We start from the raw sequence: 22,914 nt of genomic DNA, 5'->3' as shown, positions 1-22,914 counted from the left end.
TGTGTGTGTGTGTGTGTGTGTGTGTGTGTGTGATACAACATGATCTCTTTCAAAGCTACAAGTTATGTTTTGAACACCACCAGAGGGAAGTCTCATGTTTAGGATGTAATAAAGAGGGTTTTTGGCTGTTTATGAAACTGACCTTTGGACTTTACATTGTATTCATCTGGCAGATGCTTTTGTCCGAAGCAACTTCCAATTTGTCTTTACCCACCTCAGGAGTTATGAGGGGTTCAGTTCGTTGCTCAAGGACACTTTGACATACAAACAGGAGTTGGCGGGGATTAAACCACCAATCATACGATTATTGACCATCTCGCACTACCTACTGACGGATTATCATTTGAAGAACTGATTTCTTTCAACCTTTTTACAAAGTCACACTGTGCCTGTGCATTAAAAGTGACTTAGCATCTTTTGCAACCACATTTATTTAAACCTGCTATCACTCCCTGACTAAATTATTAGGAGACAGTTGTCCTTACAGACTGTAAGGACATTGGGTTTTCCTGTCGCCGGTATATAACAAAGATTTGGATCTTTATACCAGCTTGTCAGCATTATTCTACCGTTTAAAACGTAAGAGACAAAACACACAAAGTAAGTAAGATACAATGATTTTGGAAAGCTCATACATGTCTACAGATACAAGGGTGCAAGCATGTCCTGAGACATGCTCGCGTCTTCAGTTACAATCCTTGGACACGAGACAAGGACTAATCATTCCTGGCTGGTCCAACTGGATTTGCATGTATAATGTTCACAGAGCTGATGAAAAAACATTACATCATCGATGACGTGACCGAGTCTGTAGATCCACGGATGTTTCTTTTAACAGCAGTGGTAACTTTGTTTGTGGTGGTTAGATTTGAAGGTTTAACGCAGAGAGTCCACATAAATTGTTTAATAATTACAGAGAACTAAAGGTTGTACATTTCTTCTTCTGAGAATGCAAAAACACCCAGCTCCACTGACCTGTTGAAGTTCAGCAAGCTCTGCCAGCGTTGGGACTTGAAGTTCTTGATATTTTGTGCCTCGTCTAGAATCAGGTATCGCCAAGACTTGCGGCGGAACGCTTGGTGATCCTGCAGCACCAATTTGTACGAAGTGATGCACACGTGGAAAGCATTAGGCTTCGTCCAGCCCTACGAACAAAACACAACAAAACAATGGACAATTAACACAGTTCAGTAGAAATAATACAAATGTTTTGAAAAGCCACTATTACCACATCTATCAAAAGTAAGATTGCATCTGGGTTTTATTATTAGGTACTTAAGCCCTATTCACACTGGACTAGTATTACCTGGGGAACTCCAGTTACTTGTAACAATTGCGGAAGTGACTTGTGATCTTAATCCCGTGCAGATCTGCCATGTCTATGATTGGTCATGCAAAAATTCCACCGCATCATATTTCACAAAACACCGAGGTTGTGTGATAATATTAGTTCTGTGTGAAAAGGCATCTCTGATTCCAGGATTTATAGGCTCTGTTGGCAATTATAAATGAAAGTTTTGATAGCTGTGCTGTCATATGTGGGGGTTAACATCAGTAAACTTGAGTAAAATGGACTTTTCTTTGCCGTACGAAACAGAGGTGTGCAAATAGGGCTTGAGGAAAATAAAGCAAAAAAACCCCACAATTGTTCACCAGAAATACAGCAAATAATTAATCACACCTGTGCTAAATACAACTACTGTTAAATCATCATCTTTACCATTAAAAAACAAATAACCCATTACCTGTCTCTTTAGCTTTCTCTCCTTTTGGCTGCCAAAGTAAGTGAGGATTTTAAACCCAGGACACCAGCGTTTCAGCTCCATCTCCCAGTTCAACATCACACTGGTGGGAACGATGATGAGGTGAGGGCCCCAGTTACCTAGACACGAGTTAAATGACAAAAAGGAAGGAGCATCCAAGTTCAATTATGGCATAAAAACATGAGTAGCACTTCAAAAAGACAGTCCCAAGCCCAACAGCTGTATGTAGTAAACGTATTAAAAGCATCAGGACCAGCTTTGTTACCTTTTTCACAGGCGAGGTGAGCCAGCAGAGCGATTGTCTGGATGGTCTTGCCCAAGCCCATCTCATCAGCCAGAATGCCATTCAGCTTTTTCTCGAACATGGTGACCAGCCAGTCGAGTCCAATGTGCTGGTATTCTCGCAACGTGCCATCAAGCAGGAACGGAATGGGAGTCTTGACCTTTATGTTGGGAAAATAAAGATGAGAAAATGATGGTTCCGAACCGCAAAAGGACCAGAATCTCAAGCATGCTAAAACGTAACCCAAGTCCTACTTCTTAGACTATTTTGGATGGACTTGTAATAAAAGATGAGCTATTTAAATGGTCTTTGGTCACTAAAAACAACACTAAGACTGACCTTTGTAGTAGCCAAAGTGTAGCCTTTCGGCTGCAAGCTCTCTGCAGTAGCAGCGATGTGGCTGATCTCTTTCTTCGGCCGTGAGCTGGAGGGAGGTGGGCTGTTGTCCCCCTCCTTTAGCAAGACCTCCATCCCTTCATCTCCACAGTCATCGTCTTCTTCCTCGCTCTCCTCTTCGTCCTTCTCGCTGTCATCGTCTTCTCCGCTGTCTCCTGGGGATTCTGAGAAAAGCCAATTTCAAAGAGTTTAACAATAAAGTGTTAAAAGCAGCAAACAATCTGGGAAAAGACCCGCAGAAGGAAATATATTTGTATTCTGAAAACTTGTTGCGTTAGAGTGGGGGCAGACACACTATTTATATGAGATTATTTTGATTTCCTGTGCGCTGGTTAGTACCTGAGGAGGAAGTGTTGCTTTCCACATCACTCTCATCTTCTTCAGTCTCCTCTTCCTCATCCCCAGACAGCTCCGAATCAGAGCTTTCTTTAGAGCCAGATGCAGACGGCGCCTCAAAGTCTGAGGCATAGGCTCCTTTGTACTTCTCGAGAAGCTCCTCAACACTCATATCGCCTACAAGAGGAGCAGAGATGTCAGGGTAGATCTTTACTGCTCCCGTTTTTTTTAATAAACAGGGCACTGCTTAGAATTAATGAAATGCTTATTCACATGCAGCTAACTGGCACATAGACTAAACACCTCCAATAAAACAGACAAGCACAAAAAGAACAGCTATGCTGGGCGAGCTTTAAATAAACTGAAATCATGTTCTTGTACATAGCAGACTTTAAAATGCATGTGTCTCTGCTATATTATCTATATAATGCAGACTCTATATAGAAAACAAAACTGTTGATATGTTTACGTTTGCTAACTTTGTCTCAAACGTCTAGAAAAGAAAGCAAAATGGACTATTTAAACAGCATTTACTTTAATTTGTCTATAGTAGCTATTCTTGGAAGTGATTTGAAGTTGACAAAAAAGCTTATCCCTCTTCATCAGTAATAAAAGAAGCTCTTGAACCAACGGAAAAACACTTTACACACCTTCCGAGTGATACGCAGAGTAACAACAAGAGGCTTTTCAACATGAACGATTGCACTTTCCATTTTACGCATAAATACCTTCTTTGGCCAAGTCATCCAGTTCCTCTGCATGGTCCACATTTCCCTCAACCTTCTCCTGGGCAGCTATGGTGTCCTCCTCATCCTCAGCTGAAAAGACAACAAACATATCAACACTAACAGACTTATTGAAGATCATTCGACAAAATATATCTGTGCAATGTTTTACCCCTTTTCCAAGATATAAGCATGTTTATATACTGAGAGCGATCTTACCATCCTCTTCATTGGCAGTAAATTCACCATCTTCCTCTTCTACTGATGAAGAGGTTTCATCCGAGCATTCTTCGTCCGAGCCCGACTCCTATGTAAACCAATGATTTAGCAATTATTAATATTAAATAGAAGAAATGCCAACACCTGTCTCCCAATTATTAATATTAAATATAAGAAATGCAAACACCTTGTTTGCAACAGTATTTAGACTTGAATTAACATTACAGAGGGCAAATTTTAAAAAGCCCTAACAATTTTTTTGGGATTATATTAATAGTGACACCTTCAAGTGTTATTCTGTAACGGTCCTGAAAGAAAAAGATCAGTCATGTTGTATCTCCAGTTCCTTTGATGGCTATACATCCCTAATGAACAGTTTTCACATACAAGCATGTGGCTTAAAAATAGGTTTTTGGTACCGAGACCCGGTGCTAACGACCAGAAGCTACCGGACAGAATAACTTCGGTGCCAATTAAATGCCTGCGCTTCTCTCTGATGCTCCGACACGGATGTTACAAGCAACAGGAATATTGCTGGATGTGACACTAGTTAACACTACATTTAGCAGCAGGTGACATTAGCCTACCGTTAGCTAGCAGCTGGATTAAACCTGGTTAAATGCCGACAGCTAAACGGTGTAAAGCGTGACTGTATTTTACTGGAGAGGATTCCAACACCAGGACGTAACAGTCTGCAGCTGAAAAACAACACAGGCGGTCCGTTTACTTGAAACTCGCCAGCCTCGTGGTGCATTCAAAATTATTGTAAAAAAACATTTTCCAATCTAGTGTTTGTTTTTGACATTTACCAGCAATTTACTAGTGAAATAAGTTAGTCATAAGATATTGTTATTAAATTTTTAATAAATCACTTTGACCATCTGGCCTTAGCAATAAACAAGCTGCTCTGGAATGTCGCAGACGGTCGTTTTGTGCTCCTTTTTTTAAAATCTTTTTAAAAGAATTGGTTCAGGCATCGGCAGTTTAAAGCAACACTACGCAACTTTTCCCTCTTCAGTCCTCCGACAGGTTGTCTGACTGGAACTACAGCAGCGCGAGGTGTAGCTCCAATGAGACAACCTGCAGGGGGACCGAAGAGGGAAAGGTTGCGTAGTGTGGCTTTAAAAGTGTGGCTTTAGGGTTGGTATTGGGGAAAAATAAAAACAATAAAAACAAACAATACCCAACCCTACTTAACAATTGGTATATAGTGGAGAGTTTTAACACACATCTGATTCATCATGTTAAAATTATGACACAGGTTGTTTAAAAAACAGTTTGTTATATTCAGATTGTTAGTATTTGTTACTGTTTCAATGTGCAAATCAGTACATAATGGACAATTAACCCTGTAGTTTCATTTAAAAGTTTGTAAGAGCTTGTGACAACTACAGAACTTTTAACTAAGTTCAGTGGTCTGCTACTTTTGGACAACATTCCCTGTCCCGTCAGGTTTGTTGAGGTACCTGAGGCCGTTTGAGGGTGCTGAGTAATTGGTCCAGGGGCAGCATGCCCTCCTCCTTCAGCAGTTCAATCTCCCTCTGATGGCTCTCCGCGTCATTGCCCTCCTGCTGCTCCTCCACCTCTATGGTCTCCTCGTCATCCTCCTCCTCACAAGGAGGCTCAAAGTCTCTGTCTGCACAAAGAAAAGAGAATTGTTTTGTACTGAAAAAGTGATATTGTACATAACTGTTAGGAAACAGAAAGATGTATAATGTATCTAAATGAATTGGGTTCATAAGGCCCCACACAGAGGCTCAGCTGCATTTACCAAAGCCAAGAAATACTTTACAAGTAATTTGGTTTAAAAACAGCCCATTTTAGTGAACATTTCAGTTTGGGTTTCAATGACAGATTCTTGATGGCTAAGCACATCATTCATTGACAGTCACTACACTTTATCACCACACAAAACATCGCCAGATAGTGAAATTAAAGTGGGACTGGACTACTGACGCACAGATATAAACCACTGCCAAGTCTGTCCTTTCTCTGAGTGGGCAAACACTTACACTAAAGTCACCTCCACGCTCGAGAAAATCAACTGCCATTGATAACACGGGCAGCTGACTGTACTGACAGGTTTGACGAGTCTCAGGTTGCCAAGCAGTGCTCAGTTCAGTACTGTTGTGCCAAGAAATGCTTTACTGCAATGACAACTATTAGACTTCCTCTTTGTCACGATGCGTTTGAGCTCAGGTACTCAGGTGGGATTTGCACAGACATGCAAGAACATGGCTGACTCTCTCAAAGACGCAACGACCTTGACAGTGAAGAACGTCTTTTTGTCTCCATGAAACAGTTTGCCTCTGTGGACGCTTAAGAAGATTCAATCATTGGTGTGTAGCTATGACAACGTCCCTGTCTGACCCAGTGATTCAGCGCTGAACACACTCTCAGTGCTATAAGATGGAGGCAGTAAGCTCTATTTATGAGGTTTAAAAAACAAAAAAACAGCTTTTACCATCCTCATCAACAGCAGCTGGCACAGATTTTTTGGGAGTCTGGGGGACAGTTTCTGGTTCAGCAAGTCTGGTGTGTGCAAGTGACTTGCTGAGGAGGTCTGAGTATTTCTCAGTCTGGCCAACAATGAAGTCCAGCTGAAGGTCCAAAGCCTTCTTCCTCTTTTCCTCCAGTCTGGACTGCTGCTTGTACTGCACCACCTTTGTTATGGACAAAAGACAAGACAACAGCACTATTAATTTTTCTCACTGACTCACTTTGTATGTATAATATCATCTGAAAAGTGCATTTTATTTCTGAGACAAAAAACAAACACAGGCCGTGATCCTTTCAGATTCAACAGCTGAGCATCGAGCCAGAAGGTTTTGTTTTCTTGGTATATTTGTAAATCATCCGTACCTTCTCCACACTGCTCCAGAAAGCCCGGACCTCCTTTGCGATAGAAGATGCAACTCTTCGGATTTTAGCGTGCTCATCTCTCTTGGCCTTTTCTTCTTTTTGCCTCAGCTCCTCGTGGTGTCGCATCACCATTCGCACCACCTGACAACATATCAACAGAACACACTTGAAACATATATACATAATCAGACATATAGAATACCTAATCTTTCAAGCAAGCTAGTAAGACCCACTTCTAGGTGCAAAACCACTGATAATTAACCTACCTTTCTAGCCACCCCTCTCTTCCAGCGCCGCTCTTGAGCAAAGTCAGCCGAGAGCCACTGCATCTCCTCACACAGGTAGTCCCAGTGCACCTTCGGCCGCGGCGGCTCCGTCAGGCGGGTGAGACGCTTCATCGACCAGAAGCCCTCTCGCTTCAGTGACTGGGTCCGATGCTCGATGTCTGCTTCCTGCAGGACACACAACGGCCACACCACTCAGTACATCCTGCCAACACCGGAGCGTGCTACAACAATGTTTCGGAAACCGTGAGTAAGGAGGGGGGGGTTAAAAATCCAGACGGTGTACAACACGTGCACGCTCGACATATCTCATAGTTAATGTTAAAGAAAGCATGTTTGGGCACATTTTGGATTTGATAAGTTAATAATTTACTTTAAAAAGGAGACGTATTTTGTAAATACTTCACACTCTGTCACTCAGAGTATAACTTTAGCGGCGTGGAGCACCAAACTCCACTAACAAGCCAGAACACACTTTTCAGAACAGTCAATAGTCTGTTTCATTTTTAAAAAAGGGCCTGCGGCTTTCCCTGGTAGTAACCAGAGACGGACTGGTAATCTGGAATTTGGGCAGATGCCAGAGGGGCCGCGGGCCCTTGTAGTCCGTTTGGGCCAATCAGAGTCGCATAATTGTGACAGCCGCTGTAAACGGCAGCCCCATTTTTCTCTCGGACCCCTATTAAGCGTCAGCAATAACCTTCTTTGGCCCCCTTTCTACAAATCCTTCACACCTATCAGCAGAGTCATCTGATCAGTAATTATACCACATGAGTCTCTTGATATCACAGTCATGGTTCCCCTCCACAGTCGCACACTTTTATAGGGTAATTACGTATTTAGATCAGATGTTAAAAAATGTGCATGTTTGAAATAAATCAAGTCTACTTGCATTTCTTTTATTTGATCATTCGTTTGCAAAAGTTAAAATAAAGCAATGCTTTCTAAGAATTTCAAGATAGAATCGAGTAGACTGCGTCGTCAAGGCTGTTGGAAGATGAAGATTGGAAGTTGGAAGCTGTACTGTTGATAAAAAAACAAAACAAAAAACAAACAAACAAATTGAGGCTTCAAGCGACACAAGAGCGGAGAAAAAAGAGAAATATAAAAGAGCACTGCTGGCTGACAGTGAAAAATGCTGCAAACTGACTGATTTGTTTTTAAAATACACAGCTTCAACTAGCACTAGCGCTAATACAGCACTAAACTAATAGCTAGCACTAATGTTAGCAACACACCTGAGCCAGCACACCAGGGGGAAAGACAGGACAGTGAGGAACATGAGGAAGAACAAAACGAGCAAGAAGAGATAAACAGGGATAACAAATCTGTGGAAATAACTAAGCCAACAGCATAACAAACTGTATAAAATAGGTTTTAAAGAGCTCCGAAGCGCTGCAATGCGCTCCCGTCTCTTCCTTGACGCCTCTGTGTTTACAGGCTTGTGGTGATGCACAATGTGCTATAGGTGCCGAAAAAAACAACCATGTTTAGTACTGCCAGTTTGTTTTGTTTTCTCATGGTCTAAAAAAATTGTGGCAGAGATTCGTGATATCAATTCTAAGCTAAAAGAATTGCGATTCATATTTTTTTTTTTCCCGAATCGTGCAGGCCTACTCAGACGCTTTGATGCTTTTTTTCTGTTAAATCAGATTCTAACCTTCATCCAGACCATTTATCTTTCCAGTTATGTTTCACATTGCATTTACGTGAACTAAAGACACAAGTGTATTGTTTGGCACACAGTGAAAAAGATGAAGATCCAAGAATACTGCCCCCCTTTCAATTCATTGAGAATCAGTTTTAAATAGGAAATTAACTGAATCAACTCGTAAGAACTCAAAGTATCGTCACCGACTGCAGTTCTACAGCTGGTATGCAAGTAAATAGTGAAGCGTGCAGTGTCTTTAACACTTCATTATTCACTGCAGAGATCTACACAGCTCAGAATAATAATCCAGCGGTTTGTCTCGTCTTTCGGCAGAGTCAATATTTTATGGCCGTTTAATCGCCTAATCTGACACAGTGACCATCGTAATAGACGAAAAATACTGTGTAGTCTGAACCCACCACAACTAAGGCCCTGAACTCACAATTATTCTCGGTAGTCTTAGGATGTAGGCTGGTGAAAGGAGGTAGCGTGACATTCGTCAAATCCAAACACACACACAGCTTTTAACTGCCAGTCACACTGGCAGCATTTTGTGGCACCTCAAACCACCTGTAGAATAATAAAAATGTCTTATTTAGATTTTCGGGTTCACTTCACATTGTTAGTTCTTTTAAGATAGTTTTGTTTTTACATACTGTTTCTTTAGGCTCACTCACATGTTTAGCCAACTCTGCCATGTCTGCTTGACCACGGGGTCGCTGAGGGGGGGCATGATCTGGTGGGGAAGTGGAGAGACTGTAGCCACACCCGGAGGATGGAGACACAAACTTCCCATGGGGACCCCGGAGGAGTAGGGACTTGTCCCGTCGTGGGGTAGACCAATCATTGGTGGGGGAGGGACCGGGGTAAGATGAGGTGGAGGGTGAGACGGGAGATGAATTCCCAGTGACCCTGTCTGCTATCCACTGGCGTACCTGGAGGCAAACGAAAGGAAAGATGAGATTACTTGAAAACATTGGCGAGGTGAAAGCAGCAACATTCACTTAAGATAAAAGCCACGTGCAAACATTAAAAAACAGCCCCGTGTGAACAAGCGTTTACGAAAAGCAAATCTGTACATGCTCCAGTATTAAATTATAAACTAGCCATCAGTGACTTTCTGTGAGCTTTCGTTTCATGCAGAATTACAATCACTAAATAGCAGAGGTCAAGCAACTGCCTTTTTTAAGAGTCAAAATGCACCCCCCTCATTAGCAGTGACAGGGACTAGGAAGTGCTCGTGAATAGCCTGTTAAAAGTGAACCTGTCGGAGTGTCTGACACCCACCACTTACCTTAAGGAACAGTGTCTGTCTGTCTGTCCTGCTCTGTCCATGCTGGAAAACACATACGGCTTAGCATGCGGCCAACTTAAAGAAATAACTCACTAAATAATACAAACACTGTTCACACAGCTAACAACGTACATGCAGAAGGATGTAGAGTACACTGCCATATCTGAATGATGAAAACATGCCAGCATACCTGTAAGGATCTACAGAACCATGACATGGTGTAATTTACTTTTGTTTTCAGTCGAGATAAATCTTGACAATATCTCAGTTTGAGTGCTGATTTACAGCTAACATGATTTCATAAAACTGTCATATACTACATTTGCGTTGACGTACTGTTATTGTTCATAATTAACTTTTTTTCTGCAAGTACATTTGCGTGTGTATCTGTATACTTGTGTATTTTTCCTTTCCCTTTGATTTAAATACACAAAATGGAAATGGTTATGTATCTTACATATGCACTGTAAACTCCCAGTAAAGTCATACACTAAAGTTCAGAGCTTTTGCGTCAGTGTGGCATTCAATATATTGTTCAGATTACACAGAAAAATCAGTTTTGTCTGAAACAATAAGCTACACCAAGCTAATAAACCCATTTAGCTTCATCACAATGTAACCGTTGACAAAATGTCCAGATACAGATTTTACATTTATCAACATTGTTTTCACTCTTAGCTATGTCCTTGTTTTGTAGAGTCTGATACAACTGTCTAACTTTGGCATTCAAGGCCAAACCCTTTAGTATTATCAACTCCCAAGGCTAAAATGTGTCATGTTGTTTAACTTATTCATTTCAAATCTGTCTCAATTGTCTTCCTGCCCCTGGACTCTCTGCCAAAACTCCTGGGTCTACACTACTCTGCAACTTAAAAATGGATTTGATAAATATCCCATTCTTTATTAATATACCTTGTCTGGAGAGCTGAGGGTGCTCATCTCGCTTTCTTTGTCTGCGTCTGGTTCTTCATCACTGTCTTCCTCTGGACTGCTGACCTGGCCTGAAGTGGCATCCAGAGCCTCAGTGTCTCCCGTTGGTTCGTCCTGCTCCATGTCCTCACTCTCTTCTTCCATATAGAGGGAGTCCGGTTGGTTGACGGGGTCATTAAGACTGGTAGATGCCATTACTGCACCTTCCCCTTCCACTGATGCTGAGAGCATGTAAAGGGCGTAAGGCGCAGTAGGATCTGTAAGGGCGACAACATCTTGGGACGCAGAATCTGCTTCACTTGAAGTTTCAGTAACATTTAAGGCCTCTTTGTCAGATTTACTTGTTGAGGATGTGGGGGTGAGCAATGGATTCTGGTCAAGTTGAAATGAGTTACTGCTCTTACTGGACTGCTGTACCTTGACAGGAGTGGCCGCTGACACAGAAGTTTTATCGACAGAGCACTGCGTCTGATCTTTCTGGCCGCTGAGAGCCACAGAAGGACATAAAGAGTCCGGGACAGTTTGGGCAAGGCACTCCTCAGACACTGTGCCAGACCATGAGCTGTGGGCATTGGCCAGCTTGCCGGTCGCATTCTGTTGCTTGGACACCTTTGCCAAAAAGGAGGGTGGGGGTTTCAGGAGAGTTTCTCCCGGTTTAAGAAGGAGCAGCTTTGGATTTATAATGCCGGAGCGAGTGGTGCAGACAGCCTCTGGTTTGGTTTCTGTGGGCAAAGCAACATTCTGGATTCTCTGTAAAGGAGTCTCTGTCAGAGCAGGGGTGTCTTTGTTCCCTTCATGTGAAGAAATATTGCCCTCTGGCTTTGTGGCACTTACAACAGTCTGATTTGTTGTGGGCTGAACGTGTCCTGAAACGGCAACGGATGATTCCATCCCTGTGTCCTCACCAGTAACCCCCGGGGATATAAACGATGGTGCCCCAGCTGTGGTGTCTGCTTCCTGTTTTTGGGGAGTCGTGTGAATTATAGGAGAGTCACTCACGTCCGTTTGGGCCACGATTGCTGCATTGACCTGCGAGTAAGTTGTCCCGATTTGTGGACTGGTGTCCACCAGATCAACAGCGAATGACTCCGATGTAACAGCAGCTACTTCCACCAAACAAACTTCACTTGAGTTAGCCACTTCAACAGCTTGGTTAGCATTTAATACCAAATGTTGCCCGACAGCAGCTACCCTCGTGTTTAGCATGGACAAATTATGGGAATTACTGTTAGAGCAAGGCTGCAGTTGAATTGCATCATTCAATGAAGACAAGGGCTGCTGGGAAATGATGACAGTGCCACTTTCATTCATTGTGTGAATAGACGATTCAATGTCCTCTTTAACAGTGTACTCCTCAGAGTGTTCTAGTAACGCGTTGAATAAGTTCATCTCGTATCCTGGAGAGTGAGGCACCTGGGCACTACTACTGGCACAGACCGTTTCCTCAGCAACCTCCTCAACCAGGGTGCAAAACTCATACACTTCCACGGGTTGTGTATCTAACTCAACACCTGCCTGAACACTGTCTTCATACAGCTTTGGTTCCCCAGTAGAGAGTTCAGAACTCAGCTCGTTGACAATGGCAGCTTCACAGACGCTGCCGTCTTCTCGTTGTAGGAGGTAACTCTGATTCAGGTGCATGCTCGACCAGTCCCCGCTGATATGAGCCTCCTCTCTGACGACGACAATTTCTTGAGCTTCGGCCGAGTGCACAATCTCGGCTGCCAGTGGCATCTCTGTTGGGGGGACTTGGTCAGAGGGACGCAAGGTTTCTGCTTCGACAGCCTGCCCCGCCTGCAGCGAGACAACCACGCCTGTGTCAAACGGAGGGGTTGCTGCAGAGGGTTTTGAGTGACTCTGCTGTGTGTAAGAGCACTCCGGCAGCATTGTGAAGTCAGATGGGGGGGTGGTCGTGTCAGTTTGTTCTTCCCTCATGCCACTCTCGACCTGCTCTCCTACGATTGGATCGCAGCTCCTCTTGACGTTGCGTTCTTCTCTGGCAGCTGTGCTGCCGGACACGGCTCCTCCTTTTCCAAGTGAAGGGGACAACCCAGGAAGCGGTTCTCTTGCTTTTGGGATCTCAAGTATTTCAGCTGAGGGAGGTTGTCTTTCTTTGTGAGAGGTGTCATCGAGCTCTTTAACATGCTCGAACATCTCAACTGATTCCAAAGAATTTGCCTTCTGTGTTTCTCTGGCATCAGTTGAGATCTCTTTGATGATTTCAGGTTGTGTTTTTGACAGGTCAGTTTGTTTAATCTCACTGTTGCCAGATGAGGGGAAAGGGAGCTCAGATAATTTTGAGTCCTGGTGACCACCGGTCTGCTCCACAGCACCTGGGGGAGGTATATGGCTGCCTTGGTTTGGGCAGACAAGTGGGTCCCTGTCAGACGGCGTGGTAGCCCCATGTTGTGTGAGGTCTTGGACTTTAAAACCAACACTTGATTGTGGGACAGATGGAGATGAGGCTGTGAAACTGATTTGAGATTTGGGCTGGAGGAGAATATTTCCACCTGTGTGCTCTTTTCCACCAAGTTCCATGTTTTTCCCAGTCTCTGGTTTATATTCCAATAAGACGAACTGTTTCTCCTTTGTCCCCGTAATATCCACAGGTCCAGCACCTTCTCTAGGTGGCTGAATCTGGTCTGTCTGACATATTGAGGGGCTTTTCTCTTTATCAGTTTGTGACACATATTGCAACTCTTGCACTGTGCTGTTAAGCTGTTTATCTGGGGTGAGAGGGGGACAAAGGGGAGTTGGAAGCCATTGCATCTCAGCGGAGGAACTACATTTGTCACTGAGGGATGTTGGCAAGGATCTCGAAACTCCGACAACTTCGGCAGCGCTCTCCTCAGCGCGGACTTCTGCTGCGACGCTGTCCTTGAAGTCACTGCTGATTGGCTGATTGGTCTGAGGGACGTTCTCCATGCCGAGGAATGCCGAGTCGTTGTTCTCTGGCAATGGCACAATGGACAGACTGGTGAACGGAGGGACTGGGCGGGGGGCAGCTGCGACCGGCTGCGGGGCATGCCGAGGTGACTCCCCAGCCACATTCTGTGCAGCCTGGGGGTTGCCACCCAGCACATCCACAGCCGGAGTGGCACGCTGCCGCGCCGCCTCCTCCCCAGAGCTTCCTTCCTCTGTGCTGCCCCGGCTACACACTGCACCTGTGGGGGAAAATGGTTGTTAACAGTGTCTGGACCAAGTAAAGGAAAAAACTAAACAAAAAAAACAAGGACATAAAAAAAATAACTCAGCACAAATAAAAATAATCCTCTGTATATAGATAAGGTGGACAGTCAATGTGCTGTGTTAATATATATGTGTGTGTGTGTGTGTGTGTGTGTGTGTGTGTGTGTGTGTGTTATAAAAGAACAGGACATACACTGCTCACTAGCCTCAATATATGTGTTGCAGTGTGTTTGTCTATAAAAAAAGACAAATAGGCACATCATCTATCATCAACATCTACAATTGATTGATCAATAATCGCATTAGGTTGACTATTTTCTACAAAACAATGTAAGACTAAAGAAAGTCTATAAAACAATCATCAAATGTGTGCACAAAGCAACAGCTTCTCACCTGTCTGTGGTGTGAGACACAGATCTTCTGTGCTTTCTACTTCCAGGATGCTGAAATTAGGGTCCCCTCCACATATTCTGAGGAAGCAGAAATAGAGATGAAGGGTAACTTTATTATTCAAACCAACCACTCCACAATCAAAAACTCTCACTACACAGCTACGTGAGGATAACAGTAAGTTCTGCAATAGTATTAATTTCATTAGATGTGCATTAAGTAAACACAAATATCACTGTGTGGGACGATGACATGTCACGAGAGCAGCGGCAACAACACTCAGGATAGCTTGGGCTAGCCAACTGCTAGGACCGTAGTTGGTTTAATTTCATTGGCTGTATTTTAGTGGACATCTTGCAGCAGTATTAAAAACACTCAGCGAAGCAGCACTAAAGGAACAGCTCCGTTTGCAAGCTCCAAGTTGCATTTGCTGCAGTCGCCCACAGGAAGATTTTAGGAATTCTGCAGCACGCGCTCTCAAGCCGGTGACCAAGCGCGCGGGCCTCCACCAGTCATTCATTTGTGTGCTCTCTTAAATGTAATTTATTGTGGCTAGTTGAAGCTATATGGACTTGTTGTAGAGCATTATCCACGTTGTGAAATTACATCTTTATTCAGTAGTTGTATGTGCATTGACCGCGCGCAACGTTACATGAAAATTAAATGACTAAATCGACTTTTCCTTGCTATCAGAGGGGCAACGTTGACGTTAATAACACAAACAGCTCGGAATCGGGACCTTCATAAAAGCCGCACACTTAGGTAAACGTTAGGTTTGCCGGTGTAGCTAGTGCGGTTAGCTGGCTAGCGTTAGCTTCCCACAATAACACTGCTTGGGTGGCACTGAAAATGAAAGCCTGCTAACTAGCAGTAGCAGGGTAGAAGAGTTAGTAAGGGTGCGTTCATTTGACGCGCAGGCGCCCCATCCCCACCCGCAGTTATGTAATGCTCCAGCCCTCAAAGAAGCCCGTTTATGCCGACACATTTGGTTAAGTTACTTCGCTGTGAGACACAAAACATCTGAGAAGGAGCATTAAAACCCGCTTCTGCATGCACTATACAGAAGGGGGACAATCACTTGTGACGTCATTGCGTGGGGTCAAATCTTGTTTCCTCGAAAATAAAACGTTACATTATTTCCTTCGGAGCCCTCACACATATTACTTTCTGACTAAAACAAAAGAGCAACTACAAAAAAACAGTTATAAAGTTCCATATAAATTTTGCAATGATTATACGGGGGATTTAGGGGGACCTACACGGTCCCACGGCTGGATCTTTAGAAGCGACAGTAAGGAAATGATCGTTCAACGATAATGTTTTTCGTTAAGCACGGTTTAAATTGGAATTTGTTCGGTGTTGTGGCTTTTTAATTCGGTGTCCGGTCTTGAACTAAATGCAGTGTCAATATATTTCAACGCAGTATGTTGAAAAACACTACAAAGTGAAATGCAGTCTGAGTGTGTCCTTTCGTTTGTCTGAGACCCCCTTTAAGCCCCCCATTACTTCCTCCTTGCCCCCCTCCCTCTCCATGGCCGCCATCTTAAGTTCCCACCTACCTGAAATTTCCGACCAATTTTCTTTTACTAAATTCTCGTTGAAGAAGCCGTCATCCGCGTAAAATCGCACTCAATCCGTAATGCCAGTAATCCAAACTGTCTCCCGGTACCCAACGAGGTACCACTAGGTCTGTGGGAAGAAGTTAAAATACGGACCGGGAGAGACTGGGTTTCGGCGCAGAATGTAGCGGTCGCGGGGAGGAGACTTTACGCAGCGAAATGGTGGAAGACCGCTGCTGCTGACAAAGTACAGAACTCAGGGAAATCTCGCGAGATGGCGACAAGCGCGCCACTTGAAATTCAGATGTTTTCGATTGTAGTTCGTTGCCAGAGGCGAGCTTGATGTATTGAAGCAATCTATATATATTTAATACGTTTATTTCCACCGTAACCAAAGATTATACAAACAGCTAGAATTATATTAACAGGACTGTGATAGTTCATAGAGGAAGGCGATCATAATTGGTCGCATTCAGGTAGTTAAATTCAAATATATATATATATATTTTTGTAGTGTAATCTTTGAGTGACAAATAGATGATGAAGCTAAGTGGTGTGCGAAGGTATTCAGATCCTTTACTGAAGTAAAAGTACTAATACCACACAGTAAAATACTTTGTAAGTAAACGTCCTGCATTGAAAATGTTATTTAAGTAAAAATCTGTTACTATAATGTACTATAAAATGTACTATAAAAGAGGCTATGTCAATATATAATATCATTAGAGTAGAATTACTCATGCACTCATGTAAAAGCAGCATTTTACTGTCGGAGTTGAGGTAGAGCTCATGTTTAACTATGAATGTTTATTATGGATTAATCTGATGATTATTTTCTCCATTCCATTAATTAATAGATTGATTGGTTTGAAAATAAATAAAGTGAATAACAATAATAGTGAGAAATGGCGTCACAATTATCCACATTCACAATGTCCACACCTCGGCATTATTACCAAAACATTAAAGAGGATGAGCAGCAAATTTTCACATTTGTGAAACAGGAACCATCAAATGTTTCCACATGAAAAATGACAAATCGATTACCAAAATAGTTTCCAATGACTCTTTTGTTAATCAACTAATCGTTTCAGCTGCAGCCTACATGTATATGTACTTGTATAAACTGTTGGGCAGTGTAACTTATTACTTTTCATGTTTTAAATGCACAAATGTTAATTTGTAAGGTTTTAAAAGATGTCAGATAAATGTAGGCTAGTTGAGTAGAAGTAGCTTAAAAAGAAAAGACTTAAGTGAAGTACTAGTACCTCATATTTCCAGTACTTGTGTAAATTACCATTGGCTACAAGTTTTCTTTGCAATATGTTTATGATTAACCCTCCTGTTGTCCTTGGGGTCAAAATGACCCGTTTACAGAAGAATTATTTTGGGCCTTTCCACCTTCATTTTATCAGAACTATGACCAAAGAATGTTGTAAAAAGCTTCAAAAACGCAGGAAAAAATTCCACAAAAACATTTTCTTTTAAACGCTTAGAAAAATTACCAAACAAAATTATAAAAAAAAATCGCCAAAGGTGAAGAAAAACTTGTTAAAAAAATAAGTGACAAAAAAAAAATTGGTAAATGTGAGAATAAAACTCGTCAAAACAAAACTACAAAAACATGAAAAAAGTGTCAAAAAAATTGGAAAAAAACATTGAGAAAAGTGTAGGAAAAAAAAACATCAAAATGTCAAAATTTCGGTCCAGAAAAACACAAAGTTGCAGGTCGATGGGAAGGCAATACAAGGGTTAAAGAACTCGGACATTTGAGGAATGGTGACATGTGAGACTTCCTTACTTTAGATAAAGCCTAGAGAAAATAAGTGGAGTACTTACCTACTTGTTCCCATTAAATGAAGGATTATTAATGCGACAGGTGCTTCATAACTTCACTCTGGTCTGTTTGGATAACACATGGATGGAAAATTCAGTCGATCACAATCACACATAATCACAGTCTCATAATCTGTCAGACTGTGACGGAGTAGATTAGCTGAGATATTAAGTTAAGTATTATAAATATTAGTAAATCTGAGTTGATTGACCGAAAGTGAATAGCCAGTTTGTTTTTATTTAAAAAAAAAAAAAAAAGGACAATTCACTAATAAAATGTAAATACGTGCTGGTATTCTTGGTCTTCTCGGATATTAAACAGTATCTTTGGGCTTTGGACTGTTTGTCAGATAAAGCAATTCTTTTTAATATCTCAACTTGGGTGTCTGCGCTCAGTTTTCTGATTTTATGCACCAATTAATCAAGAGAATAACTGGCATAAATAAGTCAATAATAAAAATAGTTGCTGTTCCAACAATGGTAGACTCAGAACAAAAGACCCGCACAACAGAGTAAACAACAATTCATTTAATAATTAATCTTTGTGGTCTCTAGGGGAGGGGTTTGAAAGGTATAAAATGGTCATATTAAAATAATCGACCCAGTCTTTTCCCTCTCAGGCCACCCACTGTCTAGTTGTCCTTTGACACAAGTCCTTATATTTTTTTTCAGTTCGTCAGCAGATGTCCCACTTATCCATGTATATAACTTATTTTTATTGATGAAACAAACTCGACAGTTCAATGTACAAGGCTCCCATAGTCCCAAATGGATGTAACACACAACCGATGACGCACAGGCAAACCTCGCTCTCAGCGAAACAGTCGTCGATGAGATCCTTGAAGAGGCCAAAGGTCGCGATGGAGACGGCTTAATGTTCACGAGCATTTAACAGTTTTCTGTGACACGAGCCTTTTGCTTTGTCTTCTGCATGATTGGAAACAGATTAGTAGCTGGGGAGAGAGTACTGGTTGATACCCAAAACAAAGACAAATAACATAACAGTGAATATATTTATTATTATAGAAGATAATTAATGTTAAGAATAATAATTACAAAGGCAATTTCTCTAGACTACTATAATCTGGTCCTGCTCATATAGTCAAGAGGAGAGTGGGAAACAGTTACAGAAAGCTCTAAAATATTGTGGTAACTCACACAGTGTAGCACAGTTCCTTTCGCCATTCATCCTTTGAAAACAAAACAAAAAAAAACAAGCCAAAAAACAAAAAGTTGAATCTCATTATCGGTGAAGTTGAGGATTTTGGGGTTAGATTTTTTGGGTAAAGCAGGAAGCTGAGGTGCGATGCTTACCGGTCTTATTAAAATGGTCTCATCATTAATCGGTCTTTCCACAATGACAAAAAATACACAAAGACAGAACCGAGAGCACCACTTTTACCACTCTTCTAAAGACCCTCATCCATAATACCTAGTCAGGGTTGATTTATGTAGAGGAAGGCTTTATAATAATAAGGATATCCCATGAGTTGAGTTGTGAACCAAGCTGAGGATGAACCCTTGACGTGTTTTCACAGTGTACATCCCTCTGGAAGTCATTCCCAAAATCCACCCGGAAAAGGCTGGCTGAGAAAAGCATGGATTATAATTCATCTGACAAATGAAAGAAAAGCCGTCCTCTGCCTCTTCCTATAGCTTTCAAAATTGACAAGTGTAATAACCAACAGCCAGTATAAAATAAAAAATACACCAAGGATGCACAGAAACCATGTACCTTTAAATTGCACTGATAGAACCATTGCGCATATTCCAAGTCACACTGATGAGTCTTGCATTTCCCTCCCTTCCATCACCTCCAGCCAGTCATGGTTACCCTTTATTTGGGCGGGGGACTGGAGCTGGTTTGGTTGTGTAACTGGGAGGGCAACGTTTAGTAGTCTGCAAGAGGAAAAGGGGACAGGTTGAGAGCAGCACAGTGATCCTGACATTTCCCTTAATCTCATCCAGTGTTGTCCCTGTACTATCTGGACTCTCCGTCTTTGTGGGCACTGTACAGTGCCAGCTCACCTGGTCCAAGTCTACGGGGAGGTGTGGACGACCGGCTGGTGATGGACGGAATGAGTGGAGGCGGCGCCCCCACTGCCAGAGCTCCCACCAAGCCTGCAGGGGTCTTTGCCAGGATGCCGTTGGGCACGTGCTGTGGGTTTAGTGGGCCTAAACGAGCAAAGAGGCCAGCGTGGTGCTGGGAAGCATGAGCGGCTCCATGTTGGAGCGAGTGGGAGAGAAGGCCAGGGTGGAGCTGCTCCAGGTGAGCGGCAGTAGCAGCATGAGAGGGGCTTGAGAGGTGAGAGCCAGCAGGGATGTGTGGGTGCATCCCAAAGTAGCGAGCCCGCTCAAAGTCTTCCCTCAGGATCTGGGCACGCTGCTCCTCATCGATCAGTCCTCCTCCTGGGGGTCCGAGGTGATGAGGGCGGTCAAAGTGATGGGCCATCAGGCCGAACTCCTGGTGGACAGCAGAGGTGGAGGCAGAGGTAGATGTCGGAGGGTGGTGAGGGTTTGCTGCTGCTGCAGCGGCCTCCAGAAGACGCTGATGCTGGAGCAGACGGGCCAGATGTGGATCAGATCGCAGGGCTAGGTGAGGGTCTGACCGAAGGGCCAAAGCCTCCCTACGATGCTGATGTTGCTGCTGAGCTGCCAGTTCTCTCCAGGGGTCCCAGGTAAAGCTGTGTGGACCCTGTGATGGCCCTTGGCCTGGACCATGGTGGAAACGCTCTCCTCCTGGACCCATTACCAAACCTGCAGCACCTGTGCTCCCCAGATACGCTTCAATGGCCCGGGAGCGGTCCAGCAGCGAAAGGTGTTGGTGGGAAGGATGGTTTGGCGTGGGTGGCATGAGGGGAACACCAGGAGTGGGCGTCAGTGATAAAGACGAAGGGGTACCAGAACGATGGTGGTGTGGATGGCTGTTGGGGCGTTCAAAGCTGTGGTTGGGTGCTGGGGGAGGCAGGGTGATGGGGATATGCTCCGGCTCCTCTTTCCGCTCCTCTTTGACTTTGACTGGCGGTAGAAGCAGCGGAGGTTTGGAGACGGGTGTTGTGGTCCGGTCAGTCTTCTTGGCCTGAGACAAGGAAGTGACAGAGGCAGAAGCTGCGGAGGAAGAAGGAAGGTTACCGTCTCTTTGGGAGTGTGAGGGTTCGTTGTGATGTGCTGCCTGGGCCATCGGGCGGGAGTAAAGGTCCATAGGAGACGGAGCTGAGCGGTTGGAGGGCGGGGGAGTGGTGAGGACAGAAGATGATGAAGACCGTGGTCTGTCCCTGTCTGCTACTGAAGAGCCAAGAGGAGGTCCCCGTGAAGACACCATGGGCTGCGGCCTCTTGTCCCCGTCTCTGTCCCGCTCGCGGTCTCGGTCTCTATTTAAGCTGCGCGTCAGGTCCTCAATGGGCCCGGTGCTCGGCCCCAGGGCGCTGCTGTGGCCGTTAACGTGAGAGACTGGGGGGGTGCTGCGGGGCTTGAAGGGAGGGGCAACTGGAGACATTCTCACAGGTTGTCGGCCATACAGCATATTGTCCCTGCAAAACAATGTGCACAACAGTTACATAATGGAGATAATTCATACTAGGGGTGTTGTTGTTTTTTTTTTAATTCCCACTTCATCTTTTTATTAAAAAGAATATTTACTTTTTCATTTAAATATCTGAAAGATCTCCGTAAAGAATAGTCAAATATTATTTTAGTTGCTTTTTGTGAGTTGATATCAATTTAACGGATTGTTAAATGGGCTTATAGCGTCTCAGATCGATCACTGGTCCCTGAATTGAAATTGTATTGTTGCAGACTTTGTGATATGAGCAAATATCCAAAGAACTGATATACCGTACAGTGATAAAAATTGTAAATTACCCCCCTAATTTATACCAATCATTTATAATACAAGCTTAAGTGGCAACAAGAATTATGTTAACAATACCATAGCACTTTAATCTCTCAACAAACGGTTCAAAAATATAAAGATTTGAAAGGAAAGTTTTGCTGTAATAATTATATTCTGTGTTTTATGGTAAATTCTTTTTTTTAGTTGTAGCTCAACACTCATCACGGGACTGCCTGGGTTAATGTTAGTACTTACTGCCAAAAAAACCAAGCTCTTCCTTCTAATGGCTGACTGCCATACCTGTCCTTTTCATCCTTGATGTGGGGGATGTCTCTCCTCTCCATTTCCTTTGCTCGATCTCTCTCATCCCGCTTGTCCGGCCCTTTAGCCCAGCTGGGGCCAGGACCAAACCCAGATGGGCCGCCGTGTAGACGGTTCCAGGGGTCATGATGGTTGGGGGTGGACATACCACCAACCACATTAGCTGGTGAATCTTTAGGGCCATACACAGATCCCGCTGTGGACCAGAAGGACATATTCTTTGTTAGAAAAAAGAAACAAAATAACAGTGTAGAAGAAATGTAAACACATTTCTTACCAGAACACTTTCAAATTACATATCTCACAAAACTGCAAGTCTTCCTGTGAAAGTAAAATTCAGACTTTACGTCAGGCGTAACCTCAGCTTAGTCTAGTTGTTCCAACACAACCGCCCGGTAAACTATTAAATGTTTAATCCACGCTTTCATGTTGGACTTTTATTTGGACAGCTTCCAGTCTGCAGCTAATCAAATTCACGCATCCAACCTTCTACCTGTATATCAATGACAACGCCCTGAACAGCCAATCTCAGCTGAGCTGTGCTACAGCTGAGCAAAGCATTGAGTAATGACAAACACTTTAGCCAAAGTTTGGAAAAGTTTGGGGCTGGGTTGGTATTTCATCTCAAAATGTTTTCATGACCAACCAACTTAATAACAAAAACTGTCAGGTAACCAAAGTTACTACACAGAGTGCTTGGTCAGAGTCTTAGTCTTGTTTACTTACTAATCTTTTAATTCCCCATTTCCAAAAATTTCTAATTTTATACTGCATTTATTTAGATGATGTTCTGGTTTGTGTTAGAGGATGTTATAGACATGATGCAATTAAACACACATTTGGAGAAAAACATGCAGCAATGTAGCCACCAAAAATGTATCATTATCAATGTCAATCAATGTTTTATTATCAAAATGAAAACCTTAAAAATGTATATTGGTGGCAGCAGCGACCTCTAGCTCACCCAGTAAGAGTGTAAGCCCCATGTAGGCTGAGTCCTGCAGAGGCCAGGGTTCGAATCCGACCCTTGGCTGCGTGTGTCCCCAC

The 22,914-nt window shown here is 43.2% G+C and overlaps 2 protein-coding genes across 9 annotated transcripts in view; both read right to left on the bottom strand.

Annotated features, from left to right (window-relative positions):
• Positions 1–16,110, bottom strand: part of srcap (Snf2-related CREBBP activator protein) — a 35,914-nt gene extending 19,804 nt beyond the window's left edge. Inside the window, exons 1-16 of the mRNA XM_032501584.1 lie at positions 15,879–16,110; positions 14,323–14,399; positions 10,723–13,904; positions 9,811–9,852; positions 9,194–9,451; positions 6,851–7,036; positions 6,585–6,725; positions 6,187–6,385; positions 5,189–5,358; positions 3,723–3,810; positions 3,507–3,596; positions 2,782–2,955; positions 2,386–2,606; positions 2,029–2,206; positions 1,746–1,882; positions 976–1,145 (exon numbers count right to left, since the gene is read on the bottom strand). Of these exons, the coding sequence (XP_032357475.1) occupies positions 976–1,145; positions 1,746–1,882; positions 2,029–2,206; positions 2,386–2,606; positions 2,782–2,955; positions 3,507–3,596; positions 3,723–3,810; positions 5,189–5,358; positions 6,187–6,385; positions 6,585–6,725; positions 6,851–7,036; positions 9,194–9,451; positions 9,811–9,852; positions 10,723–13,665 (4,997 nt within the window). The 5' untranslated portion in view covers positions 13,666–13,904; positions 14,323–14,399; positions 15,879–16,110. The remainder of the gene's footprint in view (positions 1–975; positions 1,146–1,745; positions 1,883–2,028; positions 2,207–2,385; positions 2,607–2,781; positions 2,956–3,506; positions 3,597–3,722; positions 3,811–5,188; positions 5,359–6,186; positions 6,386–6,584; positions 6,726–6,850; positions 7,037–9,193; positions 9,452–9,810; positions 9,853–10,722; positions 13,905–14,322; positions 14,400–15,878) is intronic.
• Positions 16,111–18,375: 2,265 nt separating this feature from the next.
• Positions 18,376–22,914, bottom strand: part of fbrs (fibrosin) — a 19,759-nt gene continuing 15,220 nt past the window's right edge. For 6 of the 8 annotated variants that reach the window (XM_032501590.1, XM_032501586.1, XM_032501589.1 and 3 more), the window contains 2 exons: positions 21,802–22,063; positions 18,376–21,244 (listed from right to left, as the gene is read on the bottom strand). In XM_032501590.1, the coding sequence (XP_032357481.1) occupies positions 19,696–21,244; positions 21,802–22,063 (1,811 nt within the window). In that variant the 3' untranslated portion in view covers positions 18,376–19,695. The remainder of the gene's footprint in view (positions 21,245–21,801; positions 22,064–22,914) is intronic. The other 2 variants (XM_032501593.1, XM_032501591.1) reach the window with 2 other exon arrangements.

Source organism: Etheostoma spectabile, chromosome 21 (genome assembly GCF_008692095.1).
Source record: "Etheostoma spectabile isolate EspeVRDwgs_2016 chromosome 21, UIUC_Espe_1.0, whole genome shotgun sequence".
Classification (NCBI taxonomy): domain Eukaryota; kingdom Metazoa; phylum Chordata; class Actinopteri; order Perciformes; family Percidae; genus Etheostoma; species Etheostoma spectabile.
The sequence above is the reverse complement of the archived record's forward strand: the minus strand, read 5'-3'. Positions and strand labels throughout refer to the sequence as shown.